The sequence below is a fragment of the Salvelinus sp. IW2-2015 genome, linkage group LG4p (assembly GCF_002910315.2).
Source record: "Salvelinus sp. IW2-2015 linkage group LG4p, ASM291031v2, whole genome shotgun sequence".
Classification (NCBI taxonomy): domain Eukaryota; kingdom Metazoa; phylum Chordata; class Actinopteri; order Salmoniformes; family Salmonidae; genus Salvelinus; species Salvelinus sp. IW2-2015.
In genome coordinates, this window is record NC_036841.1 from 15,521,505 (window position 1) to 15,536,092 (window position 14,588).

The 14,588-nt window shown below is 45.9% G+C and overlaps 1 protein-coding gene across 2 annotated transcripts; it reads left to right on the forward strand.

Annotated features, from left to right (window-relative positions):
• The first annotated feature begins 637 nt into the window (after positions 1-637).
• Positions 638-14,351, forward strand: LOC111960583 (B-cell lymphoma/leukemia 11A-like). 2 transcript variants are annotated; one of them, XM_023982649.2, is made up of 3 exons: positions 638-884; positions 2,849-3,193; positions 10,778-14,351. In XM_023982649.2, exons 1-3 carry the CDS (start codon positions 833-835, stop codon positions 12,523-12,525), a joined length of 2,145 nt encoding a protein of 714 aa, XP_023838417.1. In that variant the 5' UTR covers positions 638-832; the 3' UTR covers positions 12,526-14,351. The 2 variants fall into 2 exon arrangements, with proteins under 2 accessions (XP_023838417.1, XP_023838418.1); XM_023982650.2 differs by having other exon boundaries at positions 10,781-14,351.
• Positions 14,352-14,588: the final 237 nt, after the last annotated feature.

The following is a 14,588-nucleotide window of genomic DNA, read 5'->3' on the forward strand; positions in this document are numbered from 1 at the left end:
GGTGAGTAACAAAAGGAGAAACGAACAGACCGTTTACTTCGGTTTCGAAATCAGCCGGACAGCAAAACACCTGTCTTCAGCGACCTTGTTAAAGCCACTTCCGCCTCACCCACATCCTTAGCAAGCAGCTATAACCAGTAGACTGCATGTAGGCTAGGGGTGCAAGGGGGAAGTGGCTGTGCAGCTGTAAATCCTATGGCTGCCTCCCATCATCCCATATATTCTGCAACGTGCATTTTAATATAATTGCGTGAGATAGTTCCTGAAATAAACGGCCCACTAATATTGATTGCTTATACAAGCCAAACCAGTCTAGGCTGTGATGACACTATCGCATGAGGATTCTGTGTGTGTATTATGTTTTGGGTTTTACTATCCTTGTGGGTATTATTATGTTTTGGGTTTTACTATCCTTGTGGGCACCAGAAGTAAAACAAGGAACATTAGGATAAGTGGACATTTTGCTGGTTCCCATAAGAAAAAAAGGCTATTAGGGTTAGAATTAGGGTTAGGGGAAAATATGATTTGGAATGGGAATCAATTGTTTGGTCCCCACAAGTGAGAGTAAAACAAGGTATGTGTGTAACATTGTGCAGAGGGCGGGGTCGGGGTCGGAGTAGTATAGTGGCGGGCGGCGCCTAACATGTTGCCCCTTCTTTCCTCCGCTGCGGGGCTGGTAGCCTGAACTTGAACACTGGCTGGTACACAGCGAGCCACGACCCGTCCGTGCCATTGAACTACCCAGTATTCTTATCAACTTGATCAATTAAGTTAGATTCCGATCAGGAGTGTGGATACACCGGACAAACCTTGCCTGGTGTAATCAAACAGAATGTCCAGACGCAAACAAGGCAGCCGACCGCAACACCTGAGTGCAATTCAAGGTAAACTGAGATGAGGCTATGGCCATAGTTTACTAATAAGAGGATGGCTATATGCATGTTATGTATTTCATATACGATGTATTCATGTTAAACTTCGCTTTTTGGGGGGGTTGTATCAGTCAGGCTTTGTGGGGTATGCGCACCTTGACATTAACTTTTATCAATGATTTAACTTTATCAAATATATTTTTCTAAAGAGCCGATTTATATATAGGCTACACTCAGCTGTGCAACAAATGAAGTTAAAATCAATTAAATGTGTTCATAAACTACACATAAAAGGTGGCTTTAAGCATGGGTAATGCTTTTTTWAAATCTGGGTTCTTTACTGGCCTGTCTTTTTTTTTCTAGTTTTTCTTTCTGTCTTGTCTGTGGGGGCTGTTTTGAATTATCTCATATTTTTGCTAACATGAACGCTTCCTTGTGGGGCAGACCGCGTGTTCTAGACACTGTATCCGTGTGACAAGGCGAGAGAGGAGAGGATATAGTCTGCCCTCACAACAACTCCACTGACCTCTACCACTTTATAGCCGTTTCGTCAAAATATATCCTAGATACCCCATACACTTGACTTGTGTATAGGCCTAAGTAGGTTATCATAAATATATCGTTTTATATCAAAATAACAGGCTCTGCTTAAACCACGGGTTCGTTGATGATATCGTGTTTCTTCCCCCGGTCACGGAGGGCAGACCTTTGACAAAAACACGGAAAAATGCTCTGAAACAACATATTTTTCTCTGTTCCCCCAACGAAGACCAGTAGAGCGTGCCTAGTTTGACCACAAGCCTTGACTCTTCAATGGTGTGCGTGCAACCGCGCCTAGCTTGTCTGCACAAACATTGAGCAGCACTGAAACAGGAAAGGTTACATTTTTGAGTAACCACCGGTGAGCTACTCAGCGCGACTGTACTGTCTGTACCTGTCCTGTACTCGGCCTAGTCCGGGCAAGTGAATCCGGTCCAAGCTTTAAGGTGTGTACATGACCATATTGACTCACTCCCTGCCTCAACTCTCACAAGTGGATAAAAGATTGGTGAGGGCCAGTCCAACAACTCAAACCTGACCAACGGCAATTAACCGTCCTTGTCTTTGACTGTCTACTTGGGTCATATATGAGTCATGGGCATTTTTCTTTTGTAGCCTACATTTATGGCACTGATGAGAGACTGACATTGGAAACCAGACTACATCCCCGAGAGGCGCTTAAATCTAAAGCTCACATTTCATTTGAGTAATCTCCTGTTAGACTCAACTCTCTTGGTGATAAATGAGTCATTTGGCCTCAAACCCTGAGTGACTCTGAACATCTTAAAGTCATGGCCCCTCACTTTCTCGCTGATAAACGGGTCAGTTCCTTGCCTAGTTGCTGCTCTCACTTGAGTAGTTGATGATTGAGAATGTATTGACAGGTGTTTGTTTTTTGTTTTTTTCTCCCAGGCCTTGGGAATGGTATAATTAAAAATAGATATATTTCTACTCACAGCACCAATAGAGACAGGAAGCAATGGTGTCAGTGAAGACATACCACTATGCAGCCTGCCATCTCAGTGAAAGGAGCTGTCAAAGGGTTAGTTAGGGGGAAGTGGTCAGTATCAGCTGACCGGAATAGCCTGACTGCCTCTGTAGCCCTGGTGGAGCGTGTGGGGTGGAGTGGCTCAGCATCGAAAGTAGCGCTTTTTAAAAAAACAGGGAGGGGTTGTTTTTCCTCTGAAGGCCATATCAGCAGTTGCCCAATCTACATGGTGTCTGACCACCCACTGCCTCCTTGTTGCTGTAAGATCTTACATGATGGACAGAATATACAAGTTTCTATTTTCTTAAATGTTCCTCTTGACTCTCTTCATTTTCCTCTCTCTGTCTTCGCTGCCTTTCCCGTATCACTCCCCTGCCCTAATTTTCTTTTTCACTTTCCCCCTCTTCTTTCTCTGACTCTCCCTCACTTGTCTCTCATCTTCTCTCAGATGCCCCTGAGCCCTTGGACGCTGTCACTCCATCATTGGAGGAGAGGGGGTCCCTTCCCCGGGTCAGGGGTATTGAGGAGGGTCGTGACCTGCTGACCTGTGGGCAGTGCAGCCAGGCCTTCCCTCTCGCCCACATCCTGGCCTTCATCCAGCACAAACAGGGGGGCTGCCGCTCCCGGAATCATGCCCCCAACACCCACACCCCTCCCTCCCCAGCCAACCGGACACAGCGACGCGGTGATGTCACTCAGGTAGAGGCTGGGTTCGTGGAGCTGAGGAGAGTGACGGACAGGTCCAGAGGGGAGGAGCATAGTGTGAAGGTGAAGATGGAGCCTAACAGAACAGGTGAGTGCTGGCAGGTCCCTAATTAGTTACTTTAAAAATATATATGTATTTCTTGCTTTTGTTTTCTTCTCTTCTCCCCCCTTCCAGTCCAGCTCATTAACTGGGCGTTGCTGTGCTGCGGAGGCCTCTGAGTTTGCGACGCGCTGGGTAATTGTGTGGAAAGGTTAGGCAACCGTGTTTTGAGGCCCCAGGGGGCCCCTGAGGGCTCCAGTGCACCTGAGCTCCCCTCCATCTCCTTGACTCTGTCTCTCTCAGGTGAAGTGGCCAGGTAAACACGTAGGGCAAGGCACTGTGCTCTCTGGCCACGCAATAACATGGCTTGCACACACTTGAGGACTGGCTGTGCTAAGCTGAGAGGTGACACCATCTCATTGTCACAACAGGCTGCGGTGTGGTCGTACTTCGTTACGACATGTTTAAAAGGATAATGTCACCATCGTTCTGATGTGTTTTGCATGGCTTCTCAGTGCAGGTGTGTGGTGTCCATCAGATGGGCATCCCAATCTGCATTTTGATAGTAAATAGTTGAGTGATACTTCCTCCCCTTGTCTCCTCACCAACATCTTTACAGAGATGGGAGGAATGGAGACAAGTGAAGAATAGTGACATGACTATTGAAATGCACCCATGGTCTCCTTCCTTGTCTCTCCTACCTAAGACACTTTCTACTAGGCATCTGAAGCAGGACTATGTAGGCAGTAAGAGGGGGCCTAAACTCTCACAGTATGTAAAGGTCATGTATTTAGAAGTGAAAAAAGCAAGTTCTCATTGTGTGTCTGAACCATAGAAATAGAATCTCTAGATTCTATTTACAGTATATGGTCTGAATGACTCTGGTTAGAATAGCTTTAGGGCGGCAGGTAGCCTAGCTGTGAGAGCGTTGAGCCAGTAACCGAACCGTCGCTTGTTCAAATACTCATGCCTATCAGGTGAAAAATCGGTCGATGGGCACATGAGCAAAGTACTTAACGCTCATTCGCACCAGGGGGCCATCCTTCTATGGCTTATCCTGTAAAACAGCACATGTCAGTGCACCTATCCAGTGTATGTGACAATAAAACATATTTTTTAAAGTGTTTTGTTCATATGCATACTTTTGGAACTGAGACCCTTAGACATACATGCGCACTCTTTCTCTCACACAGCCACTTGCACTTCCTTCCTTTGTGTAACGCTCAGGGGACTGCTGCATGCTCTGTTTCCGTCTGTCCACGTTTTTCTCTTTCGGTCTCTTCTCTTGCTGCCTGTTTTTTATGTTTTCTCTCTATCTCTCGGTCTCTCGCTGCCTGTTTTACATGTTCTCTCTCTCTTCTTTCGCTCTCAACCGCTTTATCACTTTCTAGCTGCTTTTGAAAAAAACATTCTGTCTGTGTGTAAGTTCTCTTCTCCGTGCCCAAAGGCTTACACAACAGAGCTACCCACGTGCACTACACAAGAGCCGTACCGTATCTCCAACCAAGCAAAGCAAGATAACTTTTAATTCAACTTTTTAATAACGAAATTAGTCACTGGTGCATGAAAACGTGTATCTAATGTCGATCAACCGTTTWTAGAATTTAGATTTGTTGTTTAATTAAAATGTTCACTTTTTTGTCCATTTAAAATAACATCAAATTGATCAGAAATACAGTGTAGACATTGTTAATGTTGTAAATGACTATTGGAGCTGGAAATGGCAGATTTTTTATGGAATATCTACATAGGCGTACAGAAGCCCATTATCAGCAACCATCACTCCTGTGTCCCAATGGCACGTTATATTAGCTAATCCAAGTTTATCTTTTTAAAAGGCTAATTGATCATTAGAAAACCCTTTTGCAATTGTTAGCACAGCTGAAAACTGTTGTTCATTTACATTTAAGTCATTTAGCAGACGCTCTTATCCAGAGCGACTTACAARTTGGTGCATTCACCTTATGATATCCAGTGGAACAACCACTTTACAATAGTGCATCTAACTCTTTTAAGGGGGGGGGGGGGTTAGAAGGATTACTTTATCCTATCCTAGGTATTCCTTAAAGAGGTGGGGTTTCAGGTGTTTCCGGAAGGTGGTGATTGACTCCGCTGACCTGGCGTCGTGGGGGAGTTTGTTCCACCATTGGGGTGCCAGAGCAGCGAACAGTTTTGACTGGGCTGAGCGGGAGCTGTACTTCCTCAGAGGTAGGGAGGCGAGCAGGCCAGAGGTGGATGAACGCAGTGCCCTTGTTTGGGTGTAGGGCCTGATCAGAGCCTGAAGGTACGGAGGTGCCGTTCCCCTCAGCTCCGTAGGCAAGCACCATGGTCTTGTAGCGGATGCGAGCTTCAACTGGAAGCCAGTGGAGAGAGCGGAGGAGCGGGGTGACGTGATAGAACKTGGGAAGGTTGAACACCAGACGGGCTGCGGCGTTCTGGATGAGTTGTAGGGGTTTAATGGCACAGGCAGGGAGCCCAGCCAACATCGAGTTGCAGTAATCCAGACGGGAGATGACAAGTGCCTGGATTAGGACCTGCGCCGCTTCCTGTGTGAGGCAGGGTCGTACTCTACGAATGTTGTAGAGCATGAACCTACAGGAACGGGTCACCGCCTACCGCCTTGTTCAGATTAAAGAAGCAATAAAACTGGCCTTCTTTAGACTAGTTGAGCATCAGCATTTGTGGGTTTGATTACAGGATCAAAATGGCCAGAAACAAAGAACTTTCTTCAAACTCGTCAGTCTATTCTTGTTCTGAGAAATGAAGGCTATTCCATGTGAGAAATTGCCAAGAAACTGAAGACCCCGTACAACGCTGGGAACTACTCCCTTCACAGAACAGAGCAAACTGTCTCTAACCAGAATAGATAGAGTGGGAGGCCCCGGTGCACAACTGAGCAAGAGGATAAGTACATTAGTGTCTAGTTTGAGAAACCGACTCCTCACAAGTCCTCAACTGGCAGCTTCATTAAATAGTACCTGCAAAACACCAGTCTCAATTTCAACAGTGCTTGGGCGACTCTGGGATGCTGGCCTTCTATGCAGAGTTGCAAAGAAAAGCCATATCTCAGACTGCCCAATAAAAAAGAAGATTAAGATGGGCAAAAGAATACAGACACTGGACAGAGGAACTCTGCCTAGAAGGCCAGCATCCTGGAGTCGCCGCTTCACTGTTGACGTTGAGACTGGTGTTTTGCGGGTACTATTTAATTGTTTTCTTTACTAAAGTAGTATTGCTAAAGGTACTGCATAGGTGTAAACATACTATTATTTTGTTGTTGCAAGAGATGGCACTTGTATAGCCTAAGAAAGTAGCAAAAATATGCAGAAAGTCGTTTTGAATGCATTTTATTGAAGGGAAGCAATGTCTTGAGCTTTTTTGGCAACATAGTGATATATTCTTATATACTGTACAATGAGGAATTCAACTACAAGGTATTAGTCTTCTCCCAATTTTTTAACCATTGCCCCCACCCACAAGGTGTATAAACAACAACAATAAATACGAATAAGATAATAGATACAAAACAAAAACGTGAAGAACATAAATCAATCAACTCTAATTAGGACATGTAGGACAGTATTCAAGTGTGTGTGGATGGACTTTGCAGATGTATTTCTCACATGTGCAGCACACAGTATTTGTTTTACAGTCCTTCTTTGGGGGGGCAGAATTGGCATCTCATCCTCTTGCCTGCTGCAGCCTCAGGTGGATCAGAACAAGATTCAGCCCCCTGAACAGCTTTCACAAGCGCTGCTGTCTTTGAATGTGTGGGCTTACAAGGGCCTTTCCCAGCTCCTCCAGGAACACTTATCAGGCACCCAGGTAGGGGTTGATCTTGTTCCATATCACGAAGGCATTGTACAAGGACGCATCAATGATGTTATGGAAGATGACCAGTCGTCCTCCTGCAGCTGTAAGTTCCAGTCACCTTGTCCAGGTTGTCCACGCCTCCTTTGTTGTGGTTGTGGTCCAGGATGATGGCTGGCTTCCTGTCCTCACGATCACTGATCTCAGCCGTTTTGTGCCGTGTGCTCAGGAGGACCACATTTTTGTTCCTCTTTGGGAGGTAAGATACTACAGTGGTGGTGTTTTTCATATTTTAAATGTTATTTGACCTTTAACTAGGCAAGTCAGTTAAGAACAAATTCTTATTTTCAATGAGGGAACAGAGGGGTCAGAATTTTTTTTTTTTTACCTTGTCGGCTCGGGGATTCGATCTTACAACCTTTCGGTTACTAGGTAAACTTTGATGAGAAGGCCTCTCTCCCCCTTGTTGTGAGAAGTGCAGGGGGGAGCTCAGGCTTGTTCTTTCTACCTCTGCCAACCATGGTGATCTTCCTCTTCAGGAGCTGCTGGCTGAGTTCAATCAGTAGCACACACAATCTAAATTTCTCATTGTGTGTGTGTTTTTGTGGTGTGTAAATTATTTTATAACTGCTGGGTCAAAAATGACCCTAAGACAATCTTTGTACCCTGGTGGTGTACAGCTTTCATGGAAATATGAACAAAGGTGACGTTTCACTTTTTCTAATGTTGGGGTCACTCTAGGAAAAGTCATAAAATTGAAAAAATGTCTCTGCTGTTAAACAGTGGCGGGTCATTTTTTTTTACCCTTAAGACAACACAAGGGTTAAGTAACTCAAGTTAAATGTTTTGTATTATTTGATACAGTACTGTATGCGCTACGTGTTAAAATCCCTGGTGATGCCAAGCCCATTTAATTTTCATATTACAACCTACGTGTTGTGATAATTGCGTTGTTTGCTCTATAACCTGTTTGTTCATATGCCTTGCGACTGTGATATATGTGCCAAGACAGTGGCAGAATAAATTCAACCACACCTTTGTTTCATCGTAAATCCAGAAAGCAACCTCTGTCCAGTGAAGTCCACAAAGCATATTGCATGTGAAACAGTTACATTACCTACAGCATGGTCAAGGAAGTTGATGTTTACAACATTTTCAGACTACTAAACAACTATTGATTTAGAACCACGGAGAGTTAGCGCAAGTCGCAAAGAAAACAGGAGCTGCCTTCACTATTCCAGCACCATTTCAATATCATCAAATCACCTATGCTATGACAACTAAAATATACCATAAAACAATTTAGTCCAATCAACGTAAGCTAAATATCATGTGGCTGTCCATGGCTCGCTCTCTTGCTGTGTGCGTGCGTTCAAGTAGAGAACATGTTGGCTCACCCTACATGTAGAGAAACACCAATGCCATCCTCTCTTTCATGTTGACGAAATGGTCTATGACTCTCATACCGTACACACTTCATTTTTTGTTGACCTAGGCTACTTGGCTAAAGTGCTTGCTCACTAGCCTAACGCCCTTTTCATGGGAATCAATGTGCCAAGCCAGCTAGTTAACATTAGCCTACTACATCTAGCTACATATTGAACTTCCATCCTCTCAGGCCAGGGGAAAAATGTATGAATTTATGGTTGGATCAGAATCACCGTTATAATCATTTGCCAGTACGGAGAATTAAGTAAAACCACAAGTCCAAATCCCTATCTCCATTCATGGATAATTTAGGAAAGGGCCAATTTTAGCTAGCTAGCCAGCCAACTAACTGAGGAAAACAACACCAATATATTTTTTTCTGTCTATGTTTTGCTCTCGATGTGATTGGCGTGAAGCCCAATCCAAACTGGCTTCCCTTTTTTTACGCACCAGGACAATTCACAGTTGAGCTCACTCAGTTTAGCACAACGCTGATTGGCTTTTATTTTATACCTTTATTTATACCTTTATTTATAAAGGGAGGCTAAATGCTCGCAATACTATGGGCGGCAACAATGTCATACTATTTTTGACCAGACAGCATCAGATAGATGGGCTACACATACAGAGACAGAGGGGTGCTGTTTCGCTCGCTCGGATGCTTTCTCCGGTGCGATACTGTACATTCGATTTTGAAGGAAAATATGAAACRGACCAAAGATAAATTATTGTATATTTTTCTTGGTAGATGTGTTGGGGAAACCTGGCTTCCCTTGGCATGTGAATATGTCTGCTTGAGGAAGATGACTCAAATTGAAAGAGCAATTATACCCACCGGATAGGTGTCCCTTCACACTAAAATGTGTGTGTATGTGATGGAGAATGGAAGAACGTGATGGATTATAATAACGTGTGCGTCGGTCTCATTTATTTTTATTTATTCGACTTGTTTGTTTTTTCTCATCTCTAACATTATTCTCCCCCCCCCCCCCCCATTTCAACAGACTCTCGCTTGCCCTATTTCAATCTCCCCCCACACTCTTTTCTCCTCCCTCTTTCTCCCTCGGGAGAGGAGATTCTGCCTACTGCTCGTTAGTGCTCCTAGCCAATCTGCATTTTTAATTAGCAGTTATTGCTTCTGCTTAATATTCAAGTGCTACCCCGGGCCAAATGGGAATCCTTACAAAAAAAGATGGAGAGGGAAAGAAAGAGCGAATGAGAAACCGGCTGGGTATTGTGTTTCACTCCAGGAGCCCAAGACAAAAGCCCCCCCTCGGGGAGAGATTTGGAGGGTTAGGGGGGGTGAGGGGTAGGAGGATGGGTCTAAAGTACAATCCAAGGGGTGACACATTTTTGTGGTGTTTCTCGACCCGCACGGCTACATCCTCCTTTTTGATCTTTCTCCTGCTTTCCTTATCTTTTTTTTGTTTGTTGCGCTCTCATTCACCCCACTTTTCATAAATATACCAACTTCTCTCCTGCTCTGCTCATCTCTTCAGGCTAAGTTAAAGGATGTGTCCACCACATCTCCTATCCTCTCCAGGCAGAGCGTGCGAGAGAGAGAGAGAGTTGCTTTCTTTTTCATCTTTTCTCTCCTCCCCCTCCAGTAAAATACAGAAGGATTTTGACTTCAGGAAACATGAAAGAGGCTTATACCAGAGTCGGCTTTGAACCTTTACAAAAAATAGAACTGTTTTCCCCCTCAATTTGAGGATCTTCTTTCCAATTTAGATTTATGCAGAAAGGCCTCATTTGTCAAGCAGGCTGAGTCAGTCCCTGATTTACATAAAGCCTTCGTTTTCTCGGTTCCGCTAATTAGCAATTTGCAGCTTAATTGGAGAGTGGCTCTCGGTTAAGAGACAATGCTAACCACATTTAAAACATTTCTCCAGATGTACTTGACTATCCGTCTCCCCTTTCTGCTTGCCTCAGTCTCTGTCGTTCATCTCTCACCTGCTTCTGGTCCCATCAACAGCCTTCGCTATCTCTGAGTCCCTCTCTCCTTGGCTTCTGTCTCAAAAATGAAAAGAGAGGCAGGAACAATGTTATTTTTTTTTAAGTAACTCAGACTACCTCGTCCTGTAGACCTGAACCAGAGAATGTTACGCATCTTCCCTCTTGCTGTAGTCACTCACTCTTCACTGACTTAACAGGCTTAGTGTCTCTGCACCAATGTACTTCCCTAACCAGAGTGCCTTTTTCTGTGCTGTGTTCCTTTTATATTCTCCAGTATTCTGCTATCACTGCCTAGCTATCCACAATAGTTTCTACTGTCTGATATGTGCTGTTTTAATAAAAACCTATTGAGATCCCTTACATTTTTCAGATCAAGAAAATGTTTCTGCTAATGTCGTTTTGGCTTGCTTACTAACTGTGTTTTTTTTTCTGTGGCAGAAGAGCCGTCCTACTTTACCTGCCAACTGTGTGAGTGTGTGTTGCCCTCTGCCTGGGCCCTGCTCCAACACGCCCAGCACACACACTCCTTCAGCATCTACCAGGAGGACGGTGAGCAGGAGAAGGATGACGAGGAGAAGATGGGAAGATGGGGTCACCAGCACTCCAAACCTGCAGCTACCCTGGATCCCTGTCAACTGAGCCACACCCTGGCCACTGCCTTCCACCCTTCCGTTCTGCGTCTGCCCCGCATCTTCAGTCCTCGTCAGAACCGCAGGCCAGCTTCTCAGGCCAGCTCTATCCCTTCCTCCAGAGAACGACAGGCCCTCAACTTCTGTCTGAGAGAGCTGGCTGAGGGCGGTAACAACACCACCATCCTCACCACCGCTGGAGATCTGGTCACCTCTCCGTCGCCATCCCCCCCGGCCTCCTCTTCCTACCCCCAGTGCGGACCCGCCCAGGCGGGGTTTCCCTGTGAGCTGTGTGGCCAGGGTTTCCAGTCCCTACGCAGCCTGTCAGCCCACCGGAGGACCCACGCATGTGAGCGGCCCTACCACTGTGGCTTGTGTGACCAGGCCTTTGCCCAGAGTGGTCAGCTGGCTCGCCACATGAGGAGTCACCGCGGAGAGACAGGAGGGGGCTACGAGGGGGTGGAGGTGGGGCTGGTAGGGGAGGATGAGGGGGGTCGGCAGGGGATGAGAGAGAGGTTTGTAATGCAGGGGGCAGGAGAGAGGGTGTTGAGTGGAGGACCAGGGGAGAGGGAGACCTCTGAGTTGGACATATCCCAGTCCAAGCCTCACTCCCCAGGCTCTGGACTGATCCTGCTCTCTTCCCAGCCTGGAGGTCCAGACATGAGCCTGCTCAGGCTGTTCCAACCCCAGGGAGAGTTGGCGGACGATGAGGTGGAGGGACAAGAGGAGCCCCAGCACGCGTCCCCCTGCGCCAGCCCCTCAGAGGGGTCACTGGAAAGCGGAGAGACTGGGGGCAGTGGGGAGAGTGGCATTGCCAGCGGAAACTGCACCCCCAAACGGCCGGAGAGGGAGGACAGGGCTCCGGTAGGGTGGGAGAGCGAGCGGGACGGAGAGATGGCGGATGGAGAGAAGGAGTGGCTTGCAGGCGGGAGCAGCGAGGTGGTCCAGGAGTGGCAGAGGGAGAGCGAACGGAGAGGAGGAAACGGCAGTAACAGTGGTAACAACGACGGGGGGTCAGGGAAGAAGAAGAAGGAGGAGGCCTGTGAGTACTGTGGGAAACAGTTCCGGAACAGCAGCAACCTGACGGTGCACCGGCGCAGCCACACGGGAGAACGGCCCTACCAGTGTGGCCTGTGCAGCTACGCATGCGCCCAGAGCTCCAAGCTCACACGCCACATGAAGACCCACGGCGCCCACGGGGCCCGTGCCCCGTTCCTGTGCCAGCTGTGCGGGGTGCCCTTCACTGTGTACGCTACCCTGGAGAAACACCTGAAGAAGGTGCATGGGCTKAGCCATTCCAGCGTCGGGGCCTACACCCAGGCCAGTGCAGCTGATGCCAACTGGGCCCTTGTCAAAATGGAGGACGGGTTGGTCATCAAGATGGAGGATGAAGCCAGCACGGACCAGACAGAAAGCAACATGGCTGCCATCGATGTGGGAGTGGAGGCTGAGGAGAACCAGAAAGGGGAGGTGGATGGTACTGTTAGCCCAGCCATAGTGGAGGATAGTGTGGGTGAGCTTCCTACTGAAGGCAGTGTGGATGTGGGCTTGGTGTAAACTACAGGTCCAGCATATCCATCATTTCACACTTTTGTACACTGACTAAGACATTCTAAAGCACTGGTTTGGACTCTCAATCATACCAACCACTTTGGCCAACATAAATATCCATATAAATGTAATGAACCTTTCCTAGCACTCAACTGGGGATTAATTCAAACTGGAATCTAGGTACCATCCTGCTCTCCTCTGAATTCCCTATCTGTGCAATGCTGAGGTACATCACGTCTCGCCAGAGCTGACAATTAGCATATGCAAATCCACCTACTTAGACCACAGCACAAAACCCAGACATGCAATGGAAAGGTGGAGGGCAAACAGGACTTGAGAACAGGAAGTCAACCACCACAGTCCACCAGAACACAGGACGTTGATCACCATGCTCCAGCAGAATATAGGAAGTGGACACCAGTGGTCAATTGATTGGTTCACTCACTCAACATAGTGATGATTACCAATCAGAACKGTCAAATGTAGAAAGTAAAAAAAGGTTTAATTATTTTTATTTTTTATATATCGAGTGGCAAGAGATTGCGACAATAGTGAGGCTTTCATATCCTGTTCCGTTGCTTTGGTGACAACTGGGTTGGTGGTCGTCTCACTCTGGACGAATTAAAGACTAGTAGTTTGGACGGAGACTGGGTCAAAGGGGAAACGAACCCAAACATAGATTGCCTGTAGTTTGTTTGTCTCATTCCTTTTAAATGTGCTTCTTTGTCACGACACTTGCCACTTAATGTAAAGTTTATGAGGCCCAGCAAGATTGTGTTGTTCCTCTCTGTGTCGATGTTATTTTTATATATGTGTATAAGTCTCATCTGCTGATTTCCTTAGCTCCTATGCATAAAAAAAACTGCAATTTAACTTCATATGAAACGTGTGAATGTATTTCCTTTCGTGCTTGATAATTGGGGGGGGGATCTTGTTCTTTCCTTTGTTTACATTTTTTTTCTTTTATTACGCTGAACTGCTTGAAGCTTACATATGCATGTTTTGCTGCCATTTGAAAATGTTTTCTTTTGCCTGTTTTTTTTTTTTAGAATTTGTCCTTATTTATGAACACTGCATGTTAGTGGTTAGCAAACGAAAAGTCTATCTACTGCTGTACTACAGGGTAGAGAGCTACAGTAAATGGCTTGTTGATAGGTGGGAGAGTTTTGTGGGTAACACCGAATGAGCACTTGTGTCTGTATGTTTACTGTGTGTGTGTATACAGGGGAATTTTTTGGTAACACTTGACTTGAACCTTCGGTCAAATGCCTAACTAACTACATCCGAACCATGACGTAACAAGTCATAAGCAAGCTGTTTTATGTGCATGGAAAGTGAGCCTATGCCAACGACAATGATGTAGCTAACCTTTGGCTACGTTTGCCATTGTGGCTGAGAACATGGTTTGAGTGAAGTGTCACCAACGTTTTGCTGACTACTGTGATTTACATGATCATTATTGATGTCTATATACACTGATGGCAGGGAACCCTTCTTTTCGGACACTTTGAAAAAACAATTCTATGCTTTGTGTATGAAATGTAGTGATAGGGTAAAATGTGAATGATTGATGGACATGAGTGGAGTATACTTGTTCAGGGACCAATGTTATGTACGTAAAATGGCACTCCTACATGTAGATGTCGTTGCCATCGTTATCATCAATTGACTATGCTGTATGCCTCAAACTCATTTTCCCCAGCATTCCTGGTTTCTCTGTCTGTGCTGACTGCAATGAGGCGAACTATGCCACTGTGTTTTTGTAAACTTGATACCAATTTGTCATTGACCTGGTTATGAGAAGTCTCATTAAAACAATTGAGGCAAAGCGATCTCTGTGTGTGTTTTGGTCTCAGTGTAGGAATGGCGAACCGGCTCCTGAAAGTCAAAGGCAGCACATCAGACGGATGTGAACAAGCACAGAGGGTCCTTCATCCAGTGCTGTGACATTACACATTCATAACTCGGGATGACAGGAGTCAGTCCACAGAGAAACGACCCACACAGATCAAACGCACACCGGAGGGAGTTTCTAAAAGGAAGTGACATGACTCAATCTGTAGGCCAGT